The sequence below is a fragment of the Ambystoma mexicanum genome, chromosome 3p (genome assembly GCF_040938575.1).
Source record: "Ambystoma mexicanum isolate Mex_15411 chromosome 3p, UKY_AmexF1_1, whole genome shotgun sequence".
Taxonomy (NCBI): Eukaryota; Metazoa; Chordata; class Amphibia; order Caudata; family Ambystomatidae; genus Ambystoma; species Ambystoma mexicanum.
Window position 1 is genome coordinate 376,602,576 of NC_090925.1, and position 25,727 is coordinate 376,628,302.

The window sequence follows — 25,727 nt, forward strand, 5'->3', positions numbered from 1 at the left end:
GCTATCGATTCTATTGGAGTAACGATCAGCGAGTCTAGGCTATATATAAGTGATCTCACTGTCTGACAGAGAAAACAGTACAGGGCACCTCCTTCTTTTGCCCATTCCACCCACTTGGCCGTCAACCCGCCCCGGCCGCAGTAACTTGCCACATGTTGCACCATTCTCCCACCTGCCTCCCCTCCCGCCAAGGTCATAGTGCCTTTACTTTTTTTGGTACACTTCTACCACTGTTTCAGAGAATCAATCAGGATGAATCCGGCAGCCGGGCATTTTACGTAGGTCTCTGAAGTTGATTACTACCACCTGGACCATTTTCCTTCAACATGTGTTTCTTTACCGCCAGCTCTTGCAGGGTCTATCGAACATCATGGAACTCTCAATGTTCATTTTTTGCAATCAGCACCCACGGAGCAATGCGGGCTCTATATCAGCATATGCAAATAAGCAGCTTCTACGACCCGCATGTATATCCAGCCCCATCAGAAAATCCACTGAGTACTCATGTGCCCTTTGTCACTGATCTCAATCACCTAAACCAGGCTGGACTAGATCACGTGCTGCTAGGCTGTCCCTTCTGACCGAGTACTACTGAAAAGAACTGCAATGATCAATGCCACTTAGAAAACAGCCCAAGATTTTCGTCTTTCCCGTAGACGCGAATGGTCTCTACTGGCGTTCCTTATAACAGTTTTCGCATTGACTAACTTCATAGATTTTGGTAACTACGACATTGAAAAGAAATGTCTCCTTTTCCATTAATTCATTTCTATTTGTGGAAATAATGAGATGCAGTTTTGTATGGGGTGGTGATTTGGGGCTGGTTGGGCGACTGAAGCTGTAGGCAACTTCGGACAGAAAAAAAGTGAGGTGAATAGTTGATCAATCAGCGACTCCAGCCCCTACTTGATTTCATGTACAGTATCGCAAGATACAACATTACACGTGGATGGCAATGGGGTGGCTATTGTTGCTCGCGCTGGTCTTTGGCGTGGATAGGCGAGATGACCACAGTGGAGCTGATTGCCAGATTTAAGCAGCTGCCTGGTGGAACATAGATGGAACTCCTCAAGGGTATCAAGCCGCTGCACTCTCAGACTGGCAGGGCATGCTGGAAACCATACAAATATAGCCTAACATTGGTCGTTATTTACGCTTTTTATGTTATGCGGCATTGTGCACAACTGTTACACATCTAACTCCTAAGATTACAGTGCGTGCTTCCGTGCATCAGGTGCAGCACTTGCACTCCTGGCCTCGGACCCGGTGCTTCCACTATGGGATTCCTTAGCCTTGCACTATGCTGTAGCCACACACTATGAGGTGATGTACACAGCATTCCTACACCGATCCGGGGAGTGGGCCATACAAACATATCATGTCTGACAAGTAGCGTGGCTAATGTCCCGGGACCTACACACCTGTGGGTGTGGGAACAGCAAAGGAATCCACAGACAGTGCCTGCCTTTACTCTCTGCAAGTCAAAGGCAGAATGTTAACAAATGGCTTCCTTGTGTCTACAATAGGATTTTCTCAAGGGAGCGGGAGAGTGGCACCCTGGACCGTGCCGGCTATAGTACGAATACCAGGTGGCGTGCCCATCCTTCGCTGAACAGGGAGGGTACAGTACGATTCCTGCCATTCCTCGCCACTGCCACTGCCTGGACTTGCCCCTTCTGTTCAGGGCCATCCCAACGGCTTTTGGGAGCTGGGGCACAGACACATTTGGCTCCCTCCCTCCCTCCCCCAAAACCAACGAAAAGGAAGGGATTCAGGAATCTGTTTCTTCCGTCTCGCCTAATCCCGTTCTCAGTGCAGTGAACACGGCGCCTCATTCTGACACAGGACACAGATCCCACATTAAGCAACCCAGGGAAGTGACATGCCCTATACCCGAGCATTCTGCACAGTATGGCCATTCTAGCACTGCGCAAACTTTTACTGTACAAACGACCATGTCAAGTTACGACATCCCTATTTCGCTGCATATATATGTGTGTGTGTGTGTGTGTGTGGGGGGGGGGGGGTAATGTTAATAATAAGTGTGGGGGTATGGATGAGGGGTGAGGGCTGCGGGCTCTCCCCCTGCATATATATGCACCGGAATGCAGTAAGAAAGTCAGCATTTTTGTACTAAGCAGTAAAATATGCGCAGTAATACCGCAGATCTATTTGAGTTACTCTATAAATTGAAAGGTGCGCACCTGGAGCAGCGATAAAGGAGACAGACCGGATCCATGAGAAATGTCCTGCTTTTTGCACTGCACTGCCTATCTGTCTAGCACAAATATAACCAAATCATGCAGAAAGTGGTTGGTCATGAATCCATCTTTGCCACTGGCATTGCTCTGGGCAACCTTCCATGCAACCGTGTTTTAGCCCGTCTGCGCCATTGTAAGAAGGGGACCAGCCTTATGCAAAGCAGTATTGGTCCAGCCACCGATGGAAGAAGTCCAGCCCAAACTGTGAGGTCACATCCACAAGCAACCCCAGAAAGGGTGCAGCCTCGTTGGACATCTTAGTTCGTTAAGGTGTAGTGAGCAAGGAGTCCACACCCTCTCTCACTAAGGGAGACGAACTATAACCCAAAGATGCAGTGTATGGAAGGTTGGGAATTAACCTTAACCACTGTCACTGCTCTGGGTCCCTTCCACTTTCCACACCATTGTTTTTAGTCTTTCTGCGCCATTGAAGAAGGGGACAAGTCATATGCAAATTAGGAGAGTTGGAGAAATAGTATGAGAGAGGTACACATGGACCATAAATTTGGGACACATGCATTCCTGCATCGGTCCACCCCACCCGCTCGCACCTTTGTTCCAATGTTAGAAGAGGGACGTATTTAACATGCAAATGTGTCCTAGTGAGAATTAGGCATGGTGGTAATAGGAAAAACGAGCACCGTCCTCGTGACAACCCACACCTCAGGAACAGAGGGGAGGGGGAGCCGGCTGAGCCAGAATACATCATGGTTATAGTAAAAGAAATAGAATCGGTCCAGTGGATCACCCATACATGATACTCAGTGGGCGAGATGCCTAAGGAGTAAATACAAGGCACTGCTAAAGTTGAATGAATGATCATTGTCATGGCTACCACACAAACATAAGGAACAAAGACATCTAAAGTGGAGCACAACAAAAAGGGAATGTTACTGTACAATAGCAACATGCTGCCTTTAGAGTATCAAAATAAAACAAAATAAAATGGAAAAATGCCAATAAGAAGGCAAACGCTCTCCCTCTTTTTGCAACCAACCCCCTAATTATTAGTGTTGGTAAAAATCAAAAGCCGCATTGACTGTCAAGGGATTCCAAACCTGTGCAATTTGCACTACACTGTAGCACGGCATAGCCCACCTGTACAGCGCCAGAGCACTCAGACAGATCCCTTCCGCCATCCAAGCCATGAGGTGGTGCTTTAATAAGACATAACTTCGACTGCATATTACCAGTGTATTTGTTTTGTATTGTTTGCAGATGTGAAAACAAAATTGCCCTCGCCACCTCTCTGCCAATACCGTGAGCATGAAGCCTGGCTTGAGTGCTAACACATCAGGTATCCGTAGCCTGGAGAAGTGCAGATGAGTGCTAACACATCAGGTATCCGTAGCCTGGAGAAGTGCAGATGAGTGCTAACACATCAGGTATCCGTAGCCTGGAGATGCGCAGATGAGTGCTAACACATCAGGTATCTGTAGCCTGAAGAAGCGCAGATGAGTGCTAACAAATCAGGTATCCGTAGCCTGGAGAAGTGCAGATGAGTGCTAACACATCAGGTATCTGTGGTCTGGAGAAGCGCAGATGAGTGCCAACAAATCAGGTATCCGTAGCCTGGAGAAGTGCAGATGAGTGCTAACACATCAGGTATCTGTGGTCTGGAGAAGCGCAGATGAGTGCTAACACATCAGGTATCTGTAGCCTAGAGATGTGCAGATGAGTGCTAACACATCAGGTATCCGTAGCCTGGAGAAGTGCAGATGAGTGCTAACACATCAGGTATCTGTAGCCTGGAGAAGCGCAGATGAGTGCTAACACATCAGGTATCCGAAACCTGGAGAAGTGCAGATGAGTGCCAACACATCAGGTATCCGTAGCCTGGAGAAGCGCAGATGAGTGCTAACACATCAGGTATCCGTAGCCTGGAGAAGTGCAGATGAGTGCTAACACATCAGGTATCCGTAGCCTGGAGAAGTGCAGATGAGTGCTAACACATCAGGTATCTGTAGCCTGGAGAAGCGCAGATGAGTGCTAACACATCAGGTATCTGTAGCCTGGAGAAGCACAGATGAGTGCTAACACATCAGGTATCCGTAGAAAAAAACGATTCAGAAAATAACGAAGTAGAAATGACCTAGTTTTTTTGTTCGAATTCTATTGAAATGTTTGCACACTTTTTTAAATAAATGGATGGGGGTGTGGGTTAAGGGTATAACTTGAGGTAGAGGGAAGTGGGTGGAGGTCAAGGGTGGTCTGCCCTCGCATTATTGAAAAAAAAGGTTAAAAAACATAGATAATTTTTGTTTTACTCGGTCATTTCTGCTTAGTTATTTTTTTCGGTAATTTCACGGACATCCAACACATCATCATGCATCACCATTCAACCGGCACAGACTAAACCTTGCACATGTGAGGCGTGGTTTCCGTCTGTCCGGATCGGTGAAATACATGGAGGGTTATCTCCAACTCTGCCACCTATGGATAATCTAATGTGCTAAGCAAGTGTTGAGGGAGTTGCTGTGATCCAAACCCCAACCCAAAATAGGAAGTACATTCATTTTAATGCCATAATTATGTACTTAAAAAAGTGTGATAAAATTAAAAAATACAAGACCAATTCAAAAAGATGTTTGCACAGGTGGTATACCAACTGCGCCTCATTTGTAGGCCAGTGTCGTAACCATTTCACAATGCAATGCCATATGCCTGAAGCGTGCAGACGGGTAGATGAGCATGAACATATCCCCATTCGACACCTTGCACTTGGCTTAGGTGACAGTTCTTGTTTAGCGCCACACAGTGGAGAGAGTGGAGAGGTGCAGTTAGTTTCTCTTTCGTCATATCCACAATGACAAAAAATAAATAAATCAACCAGACATCACTCAAAGAGACAACGGGTCCCGAACACGAAAAAGAGTGCATTGTACTTCGTCTGATATTATAAATGTTGAAGACAAGCACTGTATACAGGCCTCTGGACGATGGGGTTTGAGGTTTGGGAACGGGGGCTTCTCCCGCATTTGTCTCACTGTGACTGCCAACTTCTAATGTACCTTGTCCCCATGCCTCACCATGTGAGGCGCTCCGTTGCTCCTCAAAGGGAGACCTGTGCTAATCCCCATTAAAAAGATGTGTACTGGTGTTCGGAATAAAGAGATATGTTCTGGTTAAGGTTCCATTAACAACATCCTACAAGTCTGAAAAGTGTGTTTCATCAAAAGTCGGGCAATACCAGCAACTGCCTAGGATAGCAAGGTGTAGTGATGAGTGCTGTGCAGGGGGGGCTACAGGGTGTCAGCTATGGAGTGGCGAGCGCGTAGACACTGCTACGCCACCCGTGCAATGGTGAGTGCGTGGAGTGCTTGGGGTTCTGAGAGCGACGGCTGGAGAAGGGTACCAACCCGGGTGGTGGATGCCGGCGGTCCGGGCAGGACTAAGGGTGATACACGACAGTACCGTGCATGGTACATGCAAGGAGGAAATAAAGGTGTTTACTGGATATCTAATAGGTGCATCCCACGGGTGCACTGACCCTACCAATTCGTTTTGATTTCTTGCCATACCCTTGCATTTCTTGTAGCCCACCCCGTCCGTATGTTGAGGCCTGCCCCTGTATGCACCTAATTTCTCTTGCTTTCCCTCCCTTTCTTCTGGTTATTCCCTGCCGTGGCGCGGTGTTTCTCATCTCCTGCAGCTTTCGCCACCGGTCCCGATTCCTACTGTGTTCACTCGCTTTGCACCTCCAGAGTGTCTGCTGTAGCCCCCCTAGTCACGAGGTGTGGCTTTTCCACTCTGCAGCCATTCATACCTGATTGCCATAACTTTACGCTGGCTTCCTTAATGCGGTTTACCCACTTGTTCCTTGCACTTTTTTTGTAACTTGTTAATGTTCCTCCCACCGCCCCCCTCCTGCACTCCCCCTTGTCATGTTTCAGCACTTGCACGTTCTAAATCGTCTCACGACATAGTCAGAATGTTCCTTGTCTTTTCTCCTTCCCTTTCTCCCCCTCCCTGCACTTCCCCTCATTCCCTTCTTCCGTAATCTCATGTCATAGCACTTGCCCGTTTTCCGGATGTTTCAAGACCTTTCAAGAAGGTTTTTGGTTTCTTTCTCTCCTTTCCCAATCCCTTCTCTTAACGCGCCTTGAACACATTGCTGTATAGTGCGCATTACAAATGACCAATAAATAAAACAAATAACCTGGTTCTGTCGTCCTTCAATCTGGGCCCAGCCACAACAATTGACGACGAGTGTTAAGAACCAGTGCGCCTGCTGTGGGGGCCGGGGGGGTGCAGGAAAAGCCAGATTGCTGTGCCCAAGTTCCACTGCCACCCAGGGAGCCTTTGGTACCGGCCCCCTCAGTTTGCATGTGGTCCTCATAGGGAATTGGAGGGACAGAAGTAAGCTGGCAGCCATTGGCAAGGTGGGGCGTCCAGTTGCCATGCGTGTCGCCCAGTCATGGTGAAGGAGAGACATAACAGCGTGTTTAACTGGCAGCCATTGGAAAGGCAAGGTAACTAGTTGTCCTGTGTGTCGCCCAGTTGTGGTGAAGGTGCGGCGTAATGGAGTACTGCTTCAGTTAGTTCAAGTGACGTTACTGCTGTAGTGTCTTGAGCAAATGGATGACACAATCAAGGGCGTGCCGTCGACATCCGACAGTGGCGGTGACTAGAACGGTAATGGCGGTGAATGGAGCTGAAACAACACACCTGAGGAAGAGATGTGCTGGATGGAATGAGGCGAAACATGATCAGGTTGACAAACTCTGCAGATCAGCTGAGGACGAAGATGTTGGGAGTGCTGAAGGAATGACCTGCGCGGTTGAGGGCTGTGACCCCGGTCAGGATGCCGTGTCTATAAGGTACTGTCCGGAGCACGTTAGTGACACGGTCATGATGTGCAAGACCTGCTCCAAGGGGTTTAGCTGCTCGGTTGATGAAAAGAACTTGGCGGCTGTGCTAGGATTCTGTTTCATCTGTGGCAATGTCCTTTCCATTAACAGGAATTAGTATTCAAGGGTTTTACAGGGACTTGACCCCGATTTCCTTGACTTTTTTAAAGAGATCAATTTGGGTGCTATCACAGACATTTAGTTTCTGTTGCAGGGTGCATTGCATTGTGTTTTGTGGTATGCACTCTGATGTGCCATGTATCTTCTGTTATGTTCTGTGATTTGACTGGTTTGTGTCGAGGTTAGTGAAAGAGTGAGGGTGAATAACATATAAGTATGTTAGCTCCGGGTACAAGTGTAACAAGATGCGAGGAAACATGTAGGCTTTGCATGTTCATTGTTGTGCTCAGCATTACCTATAGTTTTAAGGAAGCAAGATGCGAGGGCGGCGTTGTGGGTGTAGTTGTTTAAATTGTGCAAGTGCTTTCTGGTTCTCTGGTTGAGTGGAAGTTGGGACAGCATGCTCTTGTGGTGTGAGTCCCAAAATTCATGAATCCTGAAAGTCGTGGGGGTTAGTAACTTGTGAGGATTTTTGGTCTGTCCTTAGGGCAGCTTAGGAGTCAGCAAGGGCTAATAGCGTTGAAGCAGGGATCAACCTGCTTTTCTAGTGTTTGGAGGTGAGCATTGTGGGGTATATAAATGAATATTTTGGTACGTGCCTGTTGGTTGGTTGAGAGGCATGCCTCATGAGTGTCTATGTGTGGTATGTGCCTTGTTAATTATGTACCTTGTTAGTTTGTGGCAGATCATTAGGCCTGATGGTTTGCTAGTGTGATGTGTGTGTGGTGCCATGGCATTGCGGCTCAGAGTGCATGTGTTTCGTATATACTGTGAGAGCAATTAGGTTGTGGTTAAAGTGTATCAGGTTGGGTGTGTGGAGCAACGAAAAAGGACCCTTCTACATGATTGCCTACCACTATTGGTGTCTTCATCAGGTTGTCCCTTATGTGAGAAACCAGAAGGTGTCTCACCCGCTAGTCCCCACGGACCTCTCCCTTAGGTAGCCAGGGCACGGCCATTCCCTTTGGATCCAGACCCTGGTGGTGGACCACTGCGGGAGGATCACCTGGGTGAGGGGTCTTCGGGGAGTGGGACACCGGATGGCGAGAAGCAATATCCCTCCCCCTGTAACACCTTTACCCCATCCTACCAGGTCAGATACGTGGGAACCTTACCCCTGCCTCCCCATTTTCCTTTCCCAGCACTTTCACATGGACAGCCCAATGTGAGAGAAAGCAGACTCACACCCGAGCAGTGTATCTGGCATGTCCTGCTACTGTGGTCAGGTGAGGTCAGGCAATTGCTGAGGATCACTCACACCTGACTTCCGTTACACTTCCCCACACAGATAAAAGGCAGAGCATGACAGCACATTCTGACCGAGGCAAAGCACACAAAGGTACAGCAGTTTCAAGTCAGCAGCTGAACGAGGGGAGAAAGACGGCAAACCAAGAAGGGTTCGTAAGAAGGGAATTACCTGTGACCTTTTCGGCCAGACGCCGTTACTTTCAAGAACCTTTTGAAGCAGAAAGCATAAGGCCAGGAAACCATACTAAAGAATCCTGCATTGTGTGTCGGAGATACAAAAGGCCCTCCCACATAGCTGACCAAGGCAGGGAGGAGCAGCAGCAGCTGCCGTGGAATCATCCTTAGCTCTAAGAACAAAGAAGTGCCATAAAGAGCAACACAGCCAGTGAGTTGGGGACACTGTTGCAAGACCGCTCTGTGTTGAACTCAAGGATGCAAGCGGCAACATTGTATAACGAGCGCTGGAATTAACATTGTTAAATGTGTTTGATGAAAGACGCAAGTAAAGTTAAACTGCTGATGAATGATTGAACTTGAGAAGAAAAGATACGATACCGTTGATATATTGGTCCGGCAAAGTGGATGTGCTCATTCGAAAGTCTCAGTAAGGTATCCCGCCAAGAGAAACGAAAGTAGAAGATTGATGTGAATAATTGTTTGAAGTTTTGAAGTTTGAAGTTTTTCAAAGTGATCCTGCGACAGCATAAGCAAAACCCATCGCATATTTGAAAGTCTTCGATTTTGATATCAAGAGGATCCAAGCCTGAAAAAGGGAGATCCATATCATGAGGACCTGAGCCCAAACGAGGGAGATCCATGGTCCCAGCCTGAATAAGGGAGACCCATGTGTGAATATTGTGATAAAAAGGGCGTTTCAGCCTGAAGAGGCTGACCCATGTTGAACATTGAAAGTGAGAACTTGTGCATGTGAAAATCCTGATAGGAATGGAACTTTGAGACTTTGTTTGTCATGACAGAACCTCTGCAGTAAGAGACTGTTTTTGGAAAGAGGCTTCGGCAGAAGGCTGTGCTTGAACTGTATCCTCATGGCCAAGAAGCCAGATTGTGTGCGAAGCTCGAACGTGCCACCTTGCCCCGTGCTGAAAACATGGGGAAGGGAAACCAACTGCTCAACCGTCCTAACATCATTTCTTCAACACTTTACTTTTGCATACATTATTGTCCCACACTCTTTTGTATTTAGAAGTAAGGATTGGCAATAGATTTATTAGTATAGCCCTTTCATTTGACAGAGACTTGATTAGGACTATGTTATTATTATTTGATGGTCGTAGCTTCCTCCCATCCTTAGCTTTAGGTTTAGATAGCCATTCGATCAACCCATTTGAAGTTCAATAAACACTCTTGAAATGTGATCACTTGTGTCTGCCTTCATTGTTTGATACCATGCCTTCCTTACACTTGGAAAGGGAGGTGTGTAATGGTGAGTGCTGTGTAGGTGTAGCTACAGGGTGTCAGCTATAGAGAGGTGAGTGTGTAGACACTCCTATGTCATCTGTGCAATGGTGAGTCTGTGGAGTGCTTGGGGTTCTAAGGATGACGGTTGGCAGTTGGAGAAGGGTACCAACCTGGGTGGTGGATGCCAATGGTCTGGGCAGGACTAAAGGTGATACACAACACTACCCTGCGTGGTACATGCAAGGAGGAAATTAAGGTGTTAACTGGGTGTCTCACCTGGTTCTGTCATTCCTCAGTCTGGGCCCAGCCACAACACAAGGCATCAGTTGTTATCTTAATTTGTAAACCTCTGGGTGAAAAAGTGTACCCTTGGCTACAAGTGCAAATTATGCTTCAGTGGGTTCAAAGAAAAGTAACACCTTTCCTGAATCTTAGTCTCTGTAATCCATACTCCTGTAGGTACTCGATTTTGTCCTCAAACCCTAAAAACTAGCCCTAGAGTTTTTGTTGCCCTAGCCAAAATGGCCAAGTACACCAGGGGTCTAGAATCTATGGCTCTTTAGATGTTTTGGACTACAACTCCCATCAGCCCTAGTTAAAATAATCACTGGAAAAGGATTGTACAAGTTGGAGTCCATAAAATCGGGAGAACCACAGGCTTCAAACATCTGAAGTACACCCATATCAGCCTCCAATCATGGAAGCTTCACTGTGCACCAAGTCCCGAACTGGCACCAGAATGTCTTTCTTCCTTTGTTTTCTTTCTATCTCACCTTCTTTCGGTCTTTTCCATTCCTCCTTTCTCCTCATCCATCACTCTACCGATCAATCCATCCATAGTCTACCCATCCATTGTCCTTTCTGTTCCATCCATTAATCACTGTTCCCTTCCTCCTGTCCTCCTTCCCTGCATCTATGAATCCATTCTCTCTTTATTCACTATCCAGGCAGTGTTTCTTTTTGCATGAATCCATTTGCCCTTTATTAGCCCATCTGTAATCCCCTTTCCCTTTTCCATCTTTCTTTCATCTCACATACCTCCTTTCTTTCTCCTGCTATTCTTTCCTTTTCTTTTTCACTTTCTTTCTCCCAATATTTTCCTTTTGCGCTGCAGCATTTTTCCTTTCTGTTTCTTCGTCTTTCTTTCTAATTTCTCACTCTCTTTCTGTTGCAGTGCCTCCCTCTTTTCTCTCTTTCTCCCTCGTGTTTTCTCCAGCTCACCTGCAGTCGGCCACTTAACTGCATTTAAGTCCTTCTAATTGAAGGCGTGTGATGCGGGGACCGGACGTAAGTAGAACTAAAGCAAGACTGGAAAATACTTTGCACAACATCTTTTTTCTGGTGCTTTGACTTGTGTTTTTTGATGTAGCATTTGTTCTACTCCTCCCAAGCCTTGCGACCCCAGGAAAATAAGTGGGACGGGTATGCCCAGACGTGGGACCCAGTCCTGCTGGGCATAGAGACCCAAGCTACTCCTTACTGATGAGGCCCAACAAGGCTGAAACATGTTTGGGGATGCTTGTGGTCTCGTACAGAAGGGATGTGAACTAGCAGTTCGGGCTGGACTGCCCCTTTTGGGGTGGGACCAAGCCAGATTTGCATATGGTCTTTCCTCTTCTGTAATGGCTTGGCAGGTGAAGAACAATGGTCTGGAGGGTTGCCCAGAACAATGCCAGAGGTTAAGATTCATTCTAAACCTTCCAGCCACCTCTTTGTTTTTGCTTAATAAGTGAGTGTGCACTGTGGAAGGACTGGTCCTGGCTCCAAGAACTGCTTTAGTGACCCCAGCTCTTGCAATCCTTTCCATTGGACAGTCATTTGAGCCTCTTTATAGAAACGTGTCTACCGCTACTGCCACTTGGTCCTACAGTTTAACAGTGGGATTACGAGTGGGGGTAATGTGGTGTTAATCCCCATATTTGGAGTCCAAGGGATATGCACAGATTTACCGCAAAAGTAGGTTAAGTGTTATGATATATGAATGTGATTTCTGCTATGCAATGCTGCCATGTTATGGTGTCCAGGTGCTCTGATGGATCAGAAAAGAAAGAGGGGGAAGGAAGGGTTTGTTAGTGGGAGGAGAGGCAAAGCGCAGGAGTGATTTTGCTGTTCTGCTGGTAGTTTCTGTTCAGAAAAACGATTCACTATGAGTTGGGTTTGTTTCTAGGTGGTATGGGTTTGGGTTGTTTTGGTTTGTGAGTCCGTATCGGTTGTTGTGTGCCTGTTGTGTGGCTTTGGAAGTTGAGCATGCTGTGGTTGAGAGACTTATGATGGATGTGTGCAATTTGTTGTATGATTTAAAAGTTTCTGTTGTGGTGGCCGCGTGTAGGGTGTTGTGTTTGGAGGATTTAACTACAGCACTGCAAAGTCAGAATTTGGCAGTGCAGTAAAGTATTACCATTACAGCCAAAAAAAGAGGCAGAAACCGATATACCGCAAAAGATTTACCCCAGCATCAAATGTGTAATACGGCCAGAGGTAGGACTGCTGGCAAACATTTAGCCACACAGCCTCTGCAGAACAGCACAGAAATAATGTAACAAACACTCTGTCTCCATCAAGGAGGGGTCCACTCGAGGCTAGGGGCAGCTGTAGTCAGAGTTATCTATGTGGCATATAGGACATCTTGGTTAGCGATAAATAATTGATACAATTCACACATCATACATAAAATACATCCAGCTTGACCCACAGGAATCCTTCGAAGCAACAAAGGCCCAAAGCTAAAGACAGATGTCACCCCTAAAATCAGTGCAAACATGCATTCACCCTGGTGCAATATTCAGACATCTCATGGAATGACCTTCGTGCCACTGTCATCAGCTCATGACCAACAGCTGTGTATCCAGCATCATCAGCTAATGGCCGTCTGCCAATGCAATGCTACCAGTACCTTTTGCTCACCAGTGCACCACCATAAAAAGCTATCCTTTATGAAATGGGCCACAAAATGCCAAGAAAAGCAGCATTTCTGTATGGGACTGAATGACCTTAAGCACTGCTGCCATCCATGAAATTCCATCAATATATGTCATTAGCCCAGGAAAGGTCCTAGTTCCATTTGCTCATGAACTACCCAATGTGCCAATGTCATCTGCCAAGGACAATCACCACCCATTGCCAACAGCTATCAACCATCAACTCATTAAATGTACCAAATGCCACTGCCCAACGTCCATAAGCTCTCAAAATGCCCACAGTGCCTTCCGCTCATGAATCGGTTCATGAAATGCATCCAGTCGGAAGACATCAGCTCATGAAATGCACCACTGATCATTGTTCCAGTGACTATTACCATCACTGTGCCAGTGATGTTGACACAGCACATCTTCTCACCAGAAATGATAGAGTCATTCAGAAGCTCTTCATCCTGATATAACAGACTACTGTCAATAAGGCCCGAATCCCTGATCAGGTTCTCTTTGTTTTCGTCAGACTCTTTGGCTGAGCTCCATTTGTTATCAACGTCTACTTCATAGCTTAGTAGATTCGCATTGTTATGCTCAATACTGGAGGTCCGTGATGTGCGGAATTCCACCCTCCTTTTTGGAGAAGCTTTGTTTTCTCTTCCGTGGAAGCTGGAAATGGAAAGTGAGAGCCATCAGTTAATCAAAGCAAAGAAATAACAGCAAGGGCGGAAAATAGGACATTTGATACAAAATATCAATTTTGTTTCATCAACAGATCTATTTGTCAAACTCATAAAAGGGGTGGAAAGATAATTCTTCCATGCGTCAGATACATCATGTGTAGCGTTATGGTTGCTTTACGGAGACTCCATGCCAACATGCCTCAGCCATGCTCTACTGAAGGCGCATATACAGAGAGAACAGATTTTGCAGTGTGACTTAAATTCTTATCCAGAGAATACGGCAAAGAATCAAATGTTGGGCGGGATCTTGTAAGTCGGACATCATCACAGTTAGGTACTTAACAATGTGCACTGTTCAGTACAGCCTGCAGGCACTACCGAGTTGTATTCATCCCAACCCAAGTGAAAGAGCCCAAGGGATTTTCGAGAACAAGTTTTAGTAGCACAATTTAGGGATTCGTGGAATTTCAGCGAATTACCCCTATATACTGCTGGCTGATTCTGGACAATGATTTATGACGTTGGAGCTCATTCTGGAATTATTTTCTGAACAGAGCTAAACCTCCTGAGATATCGTGTACTCTCTCAAACTAGAACTGTCGATTAAACAGTACGTGCAGCACATCCTTCTCGGTTATCAGGGTTGGAGAAATAAGAGCCAGTGCTGGCAAAGCTGGAATCTCAAGCAGGTCTCCCTTTGCGTATCAACAACACATTTATGTGCAAGTAAACTTATATGGTTTGAAGTTTAAACTAGAAATTGAGCAACACTTTAGTCACTGAAAGAGCCAGTTCTGGCCATGCCCTGACATACTCGCCTGTCCTGACGATGCTTGGAAGCCAGAGCCCGGTGGAGCTCCTCAATGACTCTGCTTGGAGGTAAAGGCAGGTGGATGGCAGCAAGGTGGGGAGATCCTGTTGGCGTTGGGTATTGCCCCCTCATTGACTGTCCGACGGGGTCAGAACCTTTCTGAGTAGAGGGTTGGAAGATGTTTATGTGCCCTGAGACATGAGAGGAACCCAAAACAATGGAATTCTTTAGCAGCGTGGAAGGTGGCGATTTCATGGTCATCTCATCCTCTTCACTTAGTGCTGCAAAAAAGAAAAAGAGATATTGAAAACACAATTTTTCCGATGCCACTAAAAAAAAAGTGAAAAGATTTTACAAGAATGATATTGAACATTTGCAAAGTAATACAGTTTTGGCAGATTGGCACTGAGTTACAGTGGGAAACGCACAGTGCTCCCCTTCCTCCACAATCCCTTGAATGTTTTGAGGCTTCAGTGAGCTTTACAGTATTTATTTATTTATTTGCATTTGTATAGCACACCTGCAGCCCAGAGGCATCGTGGCGCTTGTTACATCAAGTGTATACGCATTTTCAGTTGGCAAGGTTACATGTGACCGAGAGGTCTCTTAGTTGCAGGTACAAAATTCAGCAGTAATACATACACACAGTTTAGTCAGACATAAGAAAGCAATTGAGTGGTATTAGATGAAGAGTTGTGTTTTGATTGCTTTGTGGAAGGCTTGGTGGGACTCAATCATTCTTAGGTTGGGGGGGAAGGGCATTCCATTGTGTGGCGGCTATCGTGGGAAAGCTGGATCCGCCTGCACGGGCCTTTTTGGTTTTAGGCACAAGGATGAGGTAAGAGTACCCAACTCTAAGAGGTCTTGTGGCGGTGTGTTTGACAATCCTCTGGACAAGGTATGGAGGGGCAGCATCATGGAGGCATTTGTGTGCCTGGGAGAGTGTTTTGAAAATGATTCTCTGTATAACAGGGAGCCAGTAGACCTGTCTCCTGATTTCAGAGATGTGTTCTTTCCTTGAGGTCCCAGTGGCTGCCCTGAGGGCATTGTTTTGAGCCATTTGTAGTTTTGCAAGGTTTTTGCATGACGTCCCAGATAGTAGGGCGTTACAATAATCGAGTCTGGAGCCAATAATGGCTCTGGTGATGGTGAGACAGTTCTGTCGTGATAGGAATGGTCTGGCTGCGTTGATGATTTTCGTGTAGTAGGCTGAGGAGGTGGAAATAGAATTCACTTGTCTGTCCATGGTGAGGTTTGAGTCTAGGTAGACGCCAAGTGTTTTGAAATTGTCAGACACCTTGATGGGTGTGTTGTCGATAGTGAAAGAGGAGTATTCCTGACTGAGATACCCAGGGTAGTGGGTTAGCCGTTAAGTAGGAGTTCTGTTTTTTCGCTATTAAGGCAAAGCCAGTTGTCCGCCATCCAGGATTGGATGGTTGAGTAGATAGCCGTGAGATTGGACATGTCAGTTTTGTAGTCACCTGTGAGTGGGATTAGCACATGTGTGTCATCCGCATAATTGGTGTATGAGATGCCCAGGGAGTCCAGGATGCTAAACAGAGACCTGGTGAAAAGGTTATATAGCGTTGGCGCTATGCAGGACCCTTGTGGGACTCCACATTTGAGGTGGCTGGGGGTGACGGAGGCTGAGTCCGAGAAAACTTTCATAGCCCTGTCTTGGAGAAAGGAGGTAATCCAGTCACAAGCTTTGGGGGAGAAGTTAGCCGCAGAGGTGAGATGTTGGCAGAGAGTGTTGTGATCGAGCAAGTCGAACGCAGCTGATAAGTCAAGGAGCAGGAGGAGTGCCGGTTTGCCTATGTCTCTCAGCTGGTCCATTTGGTTCTTTAGGTCAAGGAGGGCTGATTCAGTGCCATGTCGTGGGCGGAAACCTGATTGCCACAGGCCTAGGAGATGGTTCTCCTCCAGGTATTTTTGTACTTGCAAATATGCAGCTTTGTCGAGAATTTTTAGCAAGAATGGGACCGTGGTGATAGGCCTATAGTTCCCGGGGATGGTAGGATCGAGTGATGGCTTTTTTTTATTAATGGGCGTACCCAGGCTTCTTTGAGATCTTTGGGAACAAGACCTGACCTGAAGGAAGAATTAATGAAGGCAGTGAGGAAGGGTGCCAAGGTGGGAGCAGTGTCTTTGATGAGTTGGGCTGGGCAGGCATCACCTTTGCAATTGGAGGGTTTAATTGATTTGAGCAAGGTAATGGCCTCCGATTCCATAATGTCTTTGAAGTCGAAGGGAGCAGGGGGGTTCAGTTCAGGTGTGGTGGGCACTTGGCTGTGCTGGCTGGCTATTAGCGTTTCAAGCACATTTTGGTGGCCAATGATTTTGGTCTGGAGGGTGTTGAACTTGTCTAGCATTGCAGACTGAATGCTGTTGCACCAATTTGCATCCTTGAGGAGCGTAGGTGGAGGGTTTTTCCAATTCTCTAGAGATATAGAATATTTCTTTGGAGTTTGATTTGGCGTCATTAATCCTTGAGTTAAATGAGAGGGCTTTGGCTTTGATGACATTATTTTTGTATGACTTGGAGATGGCTTTGAAAGCCTCCCTGTTTGATTCTGAAGGTTTGGCTTATCAGGTAGACAGTGTACATCACCAGTGCCAGAGTGTTCCATCTGAGACCAAGAAGGACCGAACACCACAGGTTACAGTTCACTATCCTTATTAGAGGATTTGTCAGACGAATGGGCAACTTCAATGGAAATGGGATCTTCCCAAACAAACAAATAGTCGGGATGGTTCTCTCCGAGGTGGGATTAGTACCTTCCCACCTAAGACTATCCACTTATCCATTGCCTTTTCCGCAGGGTGAAGGTTCTTAGGCCTCCCTTGCCTCTGCAGTAAATGATCAAGGTTGTATATAGTAACCAGGGTTACTACAGCCCTCCTGGTGTTGTGGGCTTGTGGCCTAATATAGATGCCGACTTTCCAGGGTCCCATATCCCATGACTCACTTGGATGTAACCGCTCATGAGTGGACGGGTCAGTGGACACAGAAGACAGGGTGAGCTAGAAAGGGCTCCCTAGGGCGTGACTGGGATTGCTTCCGATTCATCTCACCTCACCTCTCCGATCTCACGGAAGTCTACATGCTCCCATTCTGTCCCCTCCCTACCAGTTGGTCCTGAATATGGACGACCAACCCTGCTTCTCTCTCTTCGCCTTGATCTTCCCTTCACATGCGGTTGATATTATCTCTTCTTCCACCTCTCCGAAAACCTTGGTGAAAACACAACTATTGAACTCCACCCATTATTTTATACTCTTATTTTTAAGACATTCTGGACCTTGTGACTTTTGGCCGCAATGATCTGAAAGCTCTGGGATTATAGTTAAGAATCCTCTTCTAAAGCATTATATTTGTTTTCTGAAGACTCCATATCCCTGGCACACAAATTAATTTCCCCCATTGCAGGCCAAGGATGGGATGGCTGGATGGAGAGTGATAGTGAGCACCCGAGGAAGCTGGGAGAGGTAATTATTAGTGATCTTTCAGATTCAAAGTTGGCTTCAGTTCAGCACCGGCCATTCATGCTGTGACCGATTCTCTTGTTCCTAGAGACAAGTTCCTAGTTCTGGTTTCTAGTCCCAAATAATTTCTGAATTCTCAGTTTCCCATGCAAATAAGTGTTTTCCTGCAGTTTGGGCTTGCACTCTTTAGCACACTCTTGTTTGCTGGCCCTGCTGTCTCGCCCAGTTTTCTTGGGTTTACTTTGCTTGGAGAATGTTGTTGCTTCCAGTTTTAGTTGCCTTTCCTTTTCACCACTTGGTGAAGGGGAGCAGGAGAGTTATTGGTTTTTTAAAATCTTTTTCCAGGCTTCTGCTTCCTTGCTCCACTCTCATGGTTAGGTTGTAATGTGCTTTTGTTTTGATTCCAGCTGCTGTATTATTGTCTGTGTTTCCCTCCTATCCTGTAAGCACTAATCCTTCTTACTATCATTCTGGGTGTTTAGTTGCCTTGTGAGTATGGCCTTAAGGTCTATAGGTTACCTTGTATACTGCAACCAAAGCTTCCCCCTTCATAAGCCCTGCGTTCGCAAGACTTTGGAGGTGACTTAGTGTATGCAGTATCTGTAATAGCAATGGTGGAGGAGGAGGTTCTGGAGTCTCTGTGTAAATATAAGGGGCTTCTGAGGGCCCACCGGCTGGCTCTTAGTATGCATGGGGTATGGAGGATCGTGATGTCGCTGAGTCGCTCCGTGATTCTGAGTGTACATCCCTTGCCTGCTGAACCCCCAGACGGCCGCTATGTTGCCTTTGGCACTGTCAGCCCCCTTTCTCCTCAATTGCCTTCCTCTTCCACCCCGCGTCATGGCTTGGGTGGCTTCTTCTGTGACTGTGCAGAACGGGAGCTGAGTTATAAGGAGGAAAGTGCCCCAGTAATGATCTGCTGGACTTGTGGGCCCGCCATGCCAGGCCTCTTCTTGACAGATAGTTGCCTGGCGAAGTGCTCTTATTTCCAATGCACCATGAGAACATGGACCCTCGTGGAGTAATGACTGGGAAGAGCGTCAGTGGAGCTTTATGTAATGAAGATTACTGCTAAGTAATCGATGTAATTCCCTCCACCTTGTTTCTGTACTTGCTAATTTGATGTCACCTGAAGCAGCACATGTAATTATTTCTTAATAACACTTTTATTGAGACCCTTATATCAATTGCGCGTTACACTGAACGAATCGCTGTAGCTGCATGTTACCTGGGTTGGCCTCTCCCCTGACGGCCCCCGACAGTCGCACCGAACCAGGGCTCAAACGGGAAGGGCAATTTGTTGCTGAAAGGAAGGAGGGGGTGTAATATTGGGAGGTGATGTTCGTGTTTTATGCTTGGGGAACTGGGGTTTAAAAAGCTACTGCTTAGGCTCTCAGAGAACACGCATAGGACAGAGCTGGTACATTTGAGACACAATGGGCTCCTTCCTGGAGAAGAGCAAACAATATCAGGCCACAGGTAGGGGCTTTCCATGTGAAGCTGATGCTATTGACAAAGCCCAGATGATGGAATTCTTTTTAACATGCATTTATTCACTTGGTCGTAAAGCGTAACAATTATCATAACCTTATTATTCTGGTGGGCAGCAGCATAGTATAGATGGGTGAGATGCAGCAAGAGGCCAGCAGGGGCAACAGCGAGCATATACAGGAGATCTGTGAGCGCCCCCAAAAGGAATGAAGTGTGGGATAGTCCCAAATCATGTGCATATGCACGTCATCTTAGCCGGCGTATAGTGTAGTCTATGCTGTACTTTATATTGGAATATGCGGAACCTTGAGCTGACGGACACACTACCCATAAAGTGGGCAGTCATCAGTTGCACTCACGCCCAAATCATTTTCCCAGCTAGGGGGCAATGCAACCAGTGCCTTCGGCGCAGATTCCTGCATCGTGGAATAGAGTGTAGCAACAAGGCGCCGGCAGTTTGAGGCGTTGGCAATGTATAAAACACGAGGATCTTCCTCCGGTTCAGTGGGGAATGTGGGCCTGGGTCTATATTAATGCAATCTAATTAAGGGTGTCAACGTACGGGTAGATGCGACAGGAAAACCCTGTTTGAGTACACATGCCCAATCATGTTCGACCAGACGCCCTGGCAGCTGGTTTGGGAGGACGTACCGTTAGTAGCATTTTTCGCCATGCAAAAAGCATGATTTTAAGCGGGTCAAATTAGCATTGATCAGTATGTCCATCATCAAAGAAAAATGTGCCGATGCCAGACTCGCCAGCTGCTAATTGTTCTATTTTCCCATGGGGGTGATTGTGTCAGTAAGTTCCAGTAAGAAGGGAATCGCGCCTGTGCCACTATCCAATAAAGCTCAAAATCCGAGGTTTTTTAACCACCCTTGCTATGTCGTGTTGAAAAATCACCACTTTGTTCTCACTGCACCAGAGTGCCAAAGGAATTGGGATAACGTATTATGTGGAGGTATTCCTTGCCAGGCCTGATAGGGACATTTGAAATATATATAACAGTTTAGGCAATACTACCATTTTCACCAATGCCACCGACAGGGGTATCTGTTTCCATCTATTTAATTTGCTAATCATTTGTGTCGGATACAATCTATAGTTATCATGAAATAGCGTATGATGGCCTGAATCCCCAAGTATCGTATCCGATCCATGGACCATTTCAGCATATTAATGCTTGGGGTGGGTGCTGGGACATCTGCCAGTGGAAATATTTCAGATTTAGATTGGTTCATGCGTAACGATGATAAAGATTCATATCCAATAACGTTGCTAACCATTGGAACGAGGTTGATTAGCAGGTGTCTAATATATAGTAGCACGTCGTCAGCAAATCAGGAAATCACCTTGGTGACCTAGCAATACGGATGCCTCTATGGGTGTGTTTCAGTCTGATCAAGTCCGCCAGCAGTTCCATGATTACTGAAAAGAGGAATGGGGATAGCGGACAACCCTGTCGTAAGCCTCTGGCCAAATGTAAGGGCCCTGATACTTGGCCATTTGTACAAACGCTCGCCAGCGGCTGGTTGTATAGCAGCCATATATACTGAACACACACAGGGCTAAAGCTAAACCTTTCTTCAGTGCTCCAAAGAGAAACTGCCAGACCCATGTCAAAGGCATTCTATGCTTCAAGTGGCACTGCCACCGCGTGGGTCGCTGGATCAATCTGAGCCATAATGTTTAAAAGTCTGCGAGTATTCAAAGTCGCTGAGCGGCCGGGTATAAATATGGCTTGGTCTGAATGGATCATATGTGTCGTGTAGGGTATAAGGCGATCAGCGAGTGCTTTTGCACATATTTTAATATCTGTATTTATTAGAGACAGAAGTAAGTACGAGCTGCAGTCCAAAGGAGATTTGCCGGGTTTAAGCAGTAATATGATATTGGCTTCCAGGACTTTTGGTGGGAGTACTTCAGGATTTACGTCACTAAACGTCTTGTAAAATTCAGCATTTAGCCCATCTGACCCCAGGGATTTCCCATTTGGTAGGTTGGCAATGGCCATAGCTGGAGCTGGCCCTTTGGTATTTCTGGTAGTTCAGTGGTAGGAAGCTCATTGAGAAAGGTGCACGTCTTTAAATGATTTCACATCTTGGAGTGAATACACAATAGTATAATATTTGTGACATATATTATTCACTCCTGTGCGGCAATGCACCACTGCCTCCATCTGATTATGTATGAGCAGTATATTCGTGTTCCCACTTTCATTTCTCAGGACCCTTGATAAGTGTCTGCCTGGACGGTCACCCTCGCTCTACCTTCAGGCTGCCGCAGTTCTGGCTGCATAATTCAATTCCCTATCTGCATTAACACAACATGCATCTAGGGCCTGCTTTATCCCAGCCATCGGTTCTTGGTAGTTTTATTTGCATGTAGTGTTTCTAGCCTACGGTTCCAGCTCAGAGTCCTTAATATCCTTCCTTATTGTTTTCACCACACTCATCTCAGTCGACATTGCAATGCCCCTTCGATAGGCTTTGAACAATTGTCACATAATGCCCATAGTATTGACAGACCATACAGTCTGCTCAAAGAAAATCAGTATGTGTTTGCACAGCGTAGAATGGATCTCCACATCCTGTAACACAAGGGGCTTGAATTTCCAGTGTCAAGGTGCCCCGCCAAGAGGTGTAAGGGCCAAACTAAGGATCAATGGTGAGTAATCCGAGTATGTATGAGGGAGGATATCCATCGACAGTACTGTGTGCAGGAGTAAGGTCGAGATCAGGAACATGTCAATCCTGGAAGATATGTTGTCCACTGTCGAGTACAATGTATAGGCACGTTCTAATGGGTGCAAGGCCCACCATGTGTCAGCAAGTTCTAAGTTGTGCATCCTGGATATTATGGTAAGGGTCACCTTGGTCGTGGTTCTGTGAGCTGTACCGGTACGATGAACCTTAAGATCCAGGATAGTATTCATGTGCCCATGATAAATTATCAGAATACTAGGGTCTATGTGGCACAGCTCAATGATAAACTGACAGGCGCAGGAAACCCCTACGCTCTGGACCAGGGTATTACTGTAACAGAGAATGCTGAAAAAATGTCCAGAGGACGTTATTTAAGAAAGTATCAAAATGTATTTAACAGGATACATAATTTATAGAAATAGAATCTATCACATATTAATACACACTTAGGAATTTCATTTGCATTGAAGGAAAGCATAGAACTACATAAAAGCTGTAAAAGCCATATGCCATTAAACTCCATACATAGTGCATAGTTGGAAACTTAATTTAGCAAGAAATACCATTGCATGTCACGTAGAAGCCTTGTCACGCCAGCAAGTGACTTGCGTTCCACCTGAACTGCAGCTGAGAAGTCTGGATAAATGTATATCCTATTCGATTCGTACTTCAGTTCACCCTTTTCTCTGACTTGACATAGTGCTCTGTCCTGGTCCCTTTAATTAAAGATTCAGGCTATTATTGGCATCGGTGGTTTGACATGTTTCTGCTTGGACGTGAGGTTACGATGCACCCGATCCAGTGAATTGCAGAGACAATGTCAGCAAACCCAGCAGTTCCAGCAGTAGTTTCTCCACAAAGTCTTCCATCTGCCCGCTGCTTATATTCTCTGGAACATACAGGTGGAGGCGACATCCTCAAGCGTCAGGAAAACCAACTATGCGGATATGTTTCTGGCGGTATCAGGATTCTAAATCCTCACACTTCAGGTCAGTAGACAGTTTAGCAACATTATATTTCATAGTGGACAGGTCATCTTCTACTGAGCCAATTCTGCTTTCTGCTTCTGGAATTGACACGGTCTCATTATTCAGTTTAGCCAATATTGTGTTAATATTTGCTGTGATGTGCAGTTTTTGGTTCACTGAGGCAAAGCCAGACTGCATATTATCCAATAGAAGTTGTATATTGAGCACATCTTTGTCACGCCGCTGTTCTGTTGCACCCACAGCAATGTCATCCTATGTCCCAGTTTTGTGGGTCTGCTTCGTGTAGGCGTCCATCTTTCCCTGTTTTCTAGAGCCACTGCTGCCCTGAGAGGGTGCAGCAAGTGAGTAGCTGCTCTTGTCAAGAATATGGTAAGTAGCACAGGAGTAATGTTAATATGTGTGGCGAAGGGGGCACTCACCCTTCCTGGAATTGCCAGCCAGACGATTGAGCTAAAAAGGGTACCGGTTGTTGGAGAGGCCACAGCAGTGTGGTATGGTTCGGCAGCCCAGGAAAGGCATCCATAGGAGTCACTGACATTGATACGCTCCACATCAGTGCAAGGAAGCGCTCACATCGGGTCCTCAAGGCCACATGGTCCCTCTATGACAATGAGGTAGGCACTGAGTGCGCGGGCCAAACGGGTCGTTCCGTGACTCTTGGTGCAACAATGGGCAGAGTATATAGGCTTTCTGATGCGCAGGAGCAATCAATGCTGGCGTGTCGGCTACGGCAGTGCCGGCAAGCACAGCACCTTACTAAGGTGTAGCCATGCTGTGCAGATAATGGTTTTTCGATGATCATACAACATGGAACCATTATTTCACCACAAACCCCCATGAAATGCAAATAGCTTTCACACCACAGGGAAAGTTAGCTTTGGGAGGGGGCCACGCCTTCCAAAGTAGGACCCTCCCTTTTAAGAATCATTTTAAAAAACAAACCTCATCAAAGCATTTATTTTAAGAATCATTTTCCAAAGACTAGATACATGCCAAAAGCACATTACATAATCTACTTGGAACTTGCACAGGTAGGCACAAGGCTCGGTATATGCAGAAATGATCGAATACAAACATACCTAATGATCAATGACTGAAATATTTGGGTCTAATTCGCAGGGGTCAAACAAACGCAATTGGATGCGACCTTGTCAGAAATTACCATATCATGGTGAAATATGCACATTTCATTCAATTGGTTTTGCATAATCACCCAAATTGCACAGGACGAATGGCATTAGCCTTTCATAAAATCAACACACACACAAAACCAAGACAGGATATTTTCTTCTAATAGTGATTTTGAAAACGTTAAAATATGTGAATGTTTTAAACTCCAAGAACCAATACAAATGTTTTCCCTGGGACTTGCAGTACCGAAATGGGATATTTCACCTTTAGTTGTTTGTTATTTTTGATCAGATTATATAGTGTAGTGGTGAAGTGTCCTCTCTACAAACCTGATGACTGCGGTTTGATCCCTGAGATCTTTATAAATTCAAAGAGGACATCCATGTTTCTCTTTTAACTGGGGGGGACTGAGTAGATAATAGATGTTGGGTTAGGTAAGGGGATAGGTTAAGGTAGGGCTAAGTGGTAGGAGCGGGGGTCTTCGCCCGCATTATTTTTTTAAAAAATTGGTAATTTCTCAGTAGGTCATTCTTTCCCCATCATTTCGTGGTAATCCCAGGGCTCACTGCGGGCTGTATAAGGTTTGCATTTGCATCCTGTCGTGACTGGCCACCACTAATTGATGGCCTGCGGCATCCACACCAATGCACTGAAAGGATGTTAAGTGCAGTGTTTACAACCGTTCATGCACCCAAGCATAAATACACTGAGTGCATAAAAAGCGAGTGCACATGTGCTGCGTTGCGGCCCCTTCCAAGACACCGTACACGTGCAGAGCTGCTCTAAAGGGCTGCAGGGAAGGAGCCCTCGTCACTAGGATTATGCGCTGCGGGGCCGCATCCTGCACCTTAGTACATGATGGAGGCAAATATCCTGGGATTGATCCAAAGTAGGGATAGTGAAATATGCTGCTTGACGTTGACAAGCCTGCTGGGTTTCTCTCCCCACCCCCGCCTCTAGTACCCCAACCCAACCCTTTTCAGCCTCTCACATCTTAGGATCTTGGGATCTGCAACTCCTCGGATTTCGGCAATCCGAATACAAGAACAGGAGTGACAGAAGATCTGCTGTCCAGACACTTGTGATCTGGAATTTCCTCCCTGTACACAGCTGCTAATTGCCTGATCCTATGCCGTGCAGCACAGCTGTGTATGCCCTTTTTCTGTATGGTTTAAGCCTTGTTCTGTTTCTTGACTGGGCATTTTTCCTGCATCTAGAAGGTATTCAGTTTGCAATGGTTTATTCCACCTGCGCATTACACAAACCTAAATGAAATCATATTGGGGCTGAAGAAAACACACAAAAATAAAATGCAAACAAGATGGTTTTCTTCTATTGCTTAATTCATGATAAATAACTAGTAATCTTCATTACTCTGAGTCCTACTCTTCCTCGCCCCAGTCCTCAAACATGAGCTGTGTCCCCCTCGAGACAGGGACCCAAGTCTACAAAATACACAATTTTCTGTATTTAAAAAAAATTATATATATCTGTCTCCTGCACCACGAGGAGGTGGGTATAAGATGGATAGATCCCTTAAACCCGACTGGAGCAAGTACCAAGCTGTGCATAGATCAGTGGGTGGTAACGTAGGAGAAAAGGAAGCGCAGAACTCACTGAACTG

At 46.1% G+C, this 25,727-nt stretch overlaps 1 protein-coding gene across 4 annotated transcripts in view; it reads right to left on the reverse strand.

The window, feature by feature from the left end:
- The window catches only part of PHACTR3 (phosphatase and actin regulator 3), a 1,074,680-nt gene that overhangs the window by 334,726 nt on the left and 714,227 nt on the right, over positions 1-25,727 (reverse strand). For all 4 annotated transcript variants that reach the window (XM_069651038.1, XM_069651037.1, XM_069651041.1 and 1 more), the window contains 2 exons: positions 14,309-14,582; positions 13,235-13,476 (listed from right to left, as the gene is read on the reverse strand). In XM_069651038.1, coding sequence (XP_069507139.1) covers positions 13,235-13,476; positions 14,309-14,582 — 516 coding nt within the window. The remainder of the gene's footprint in view (positions 1-13,234; positions 13,477-14,308; positions 14,583-25,727) is intronic.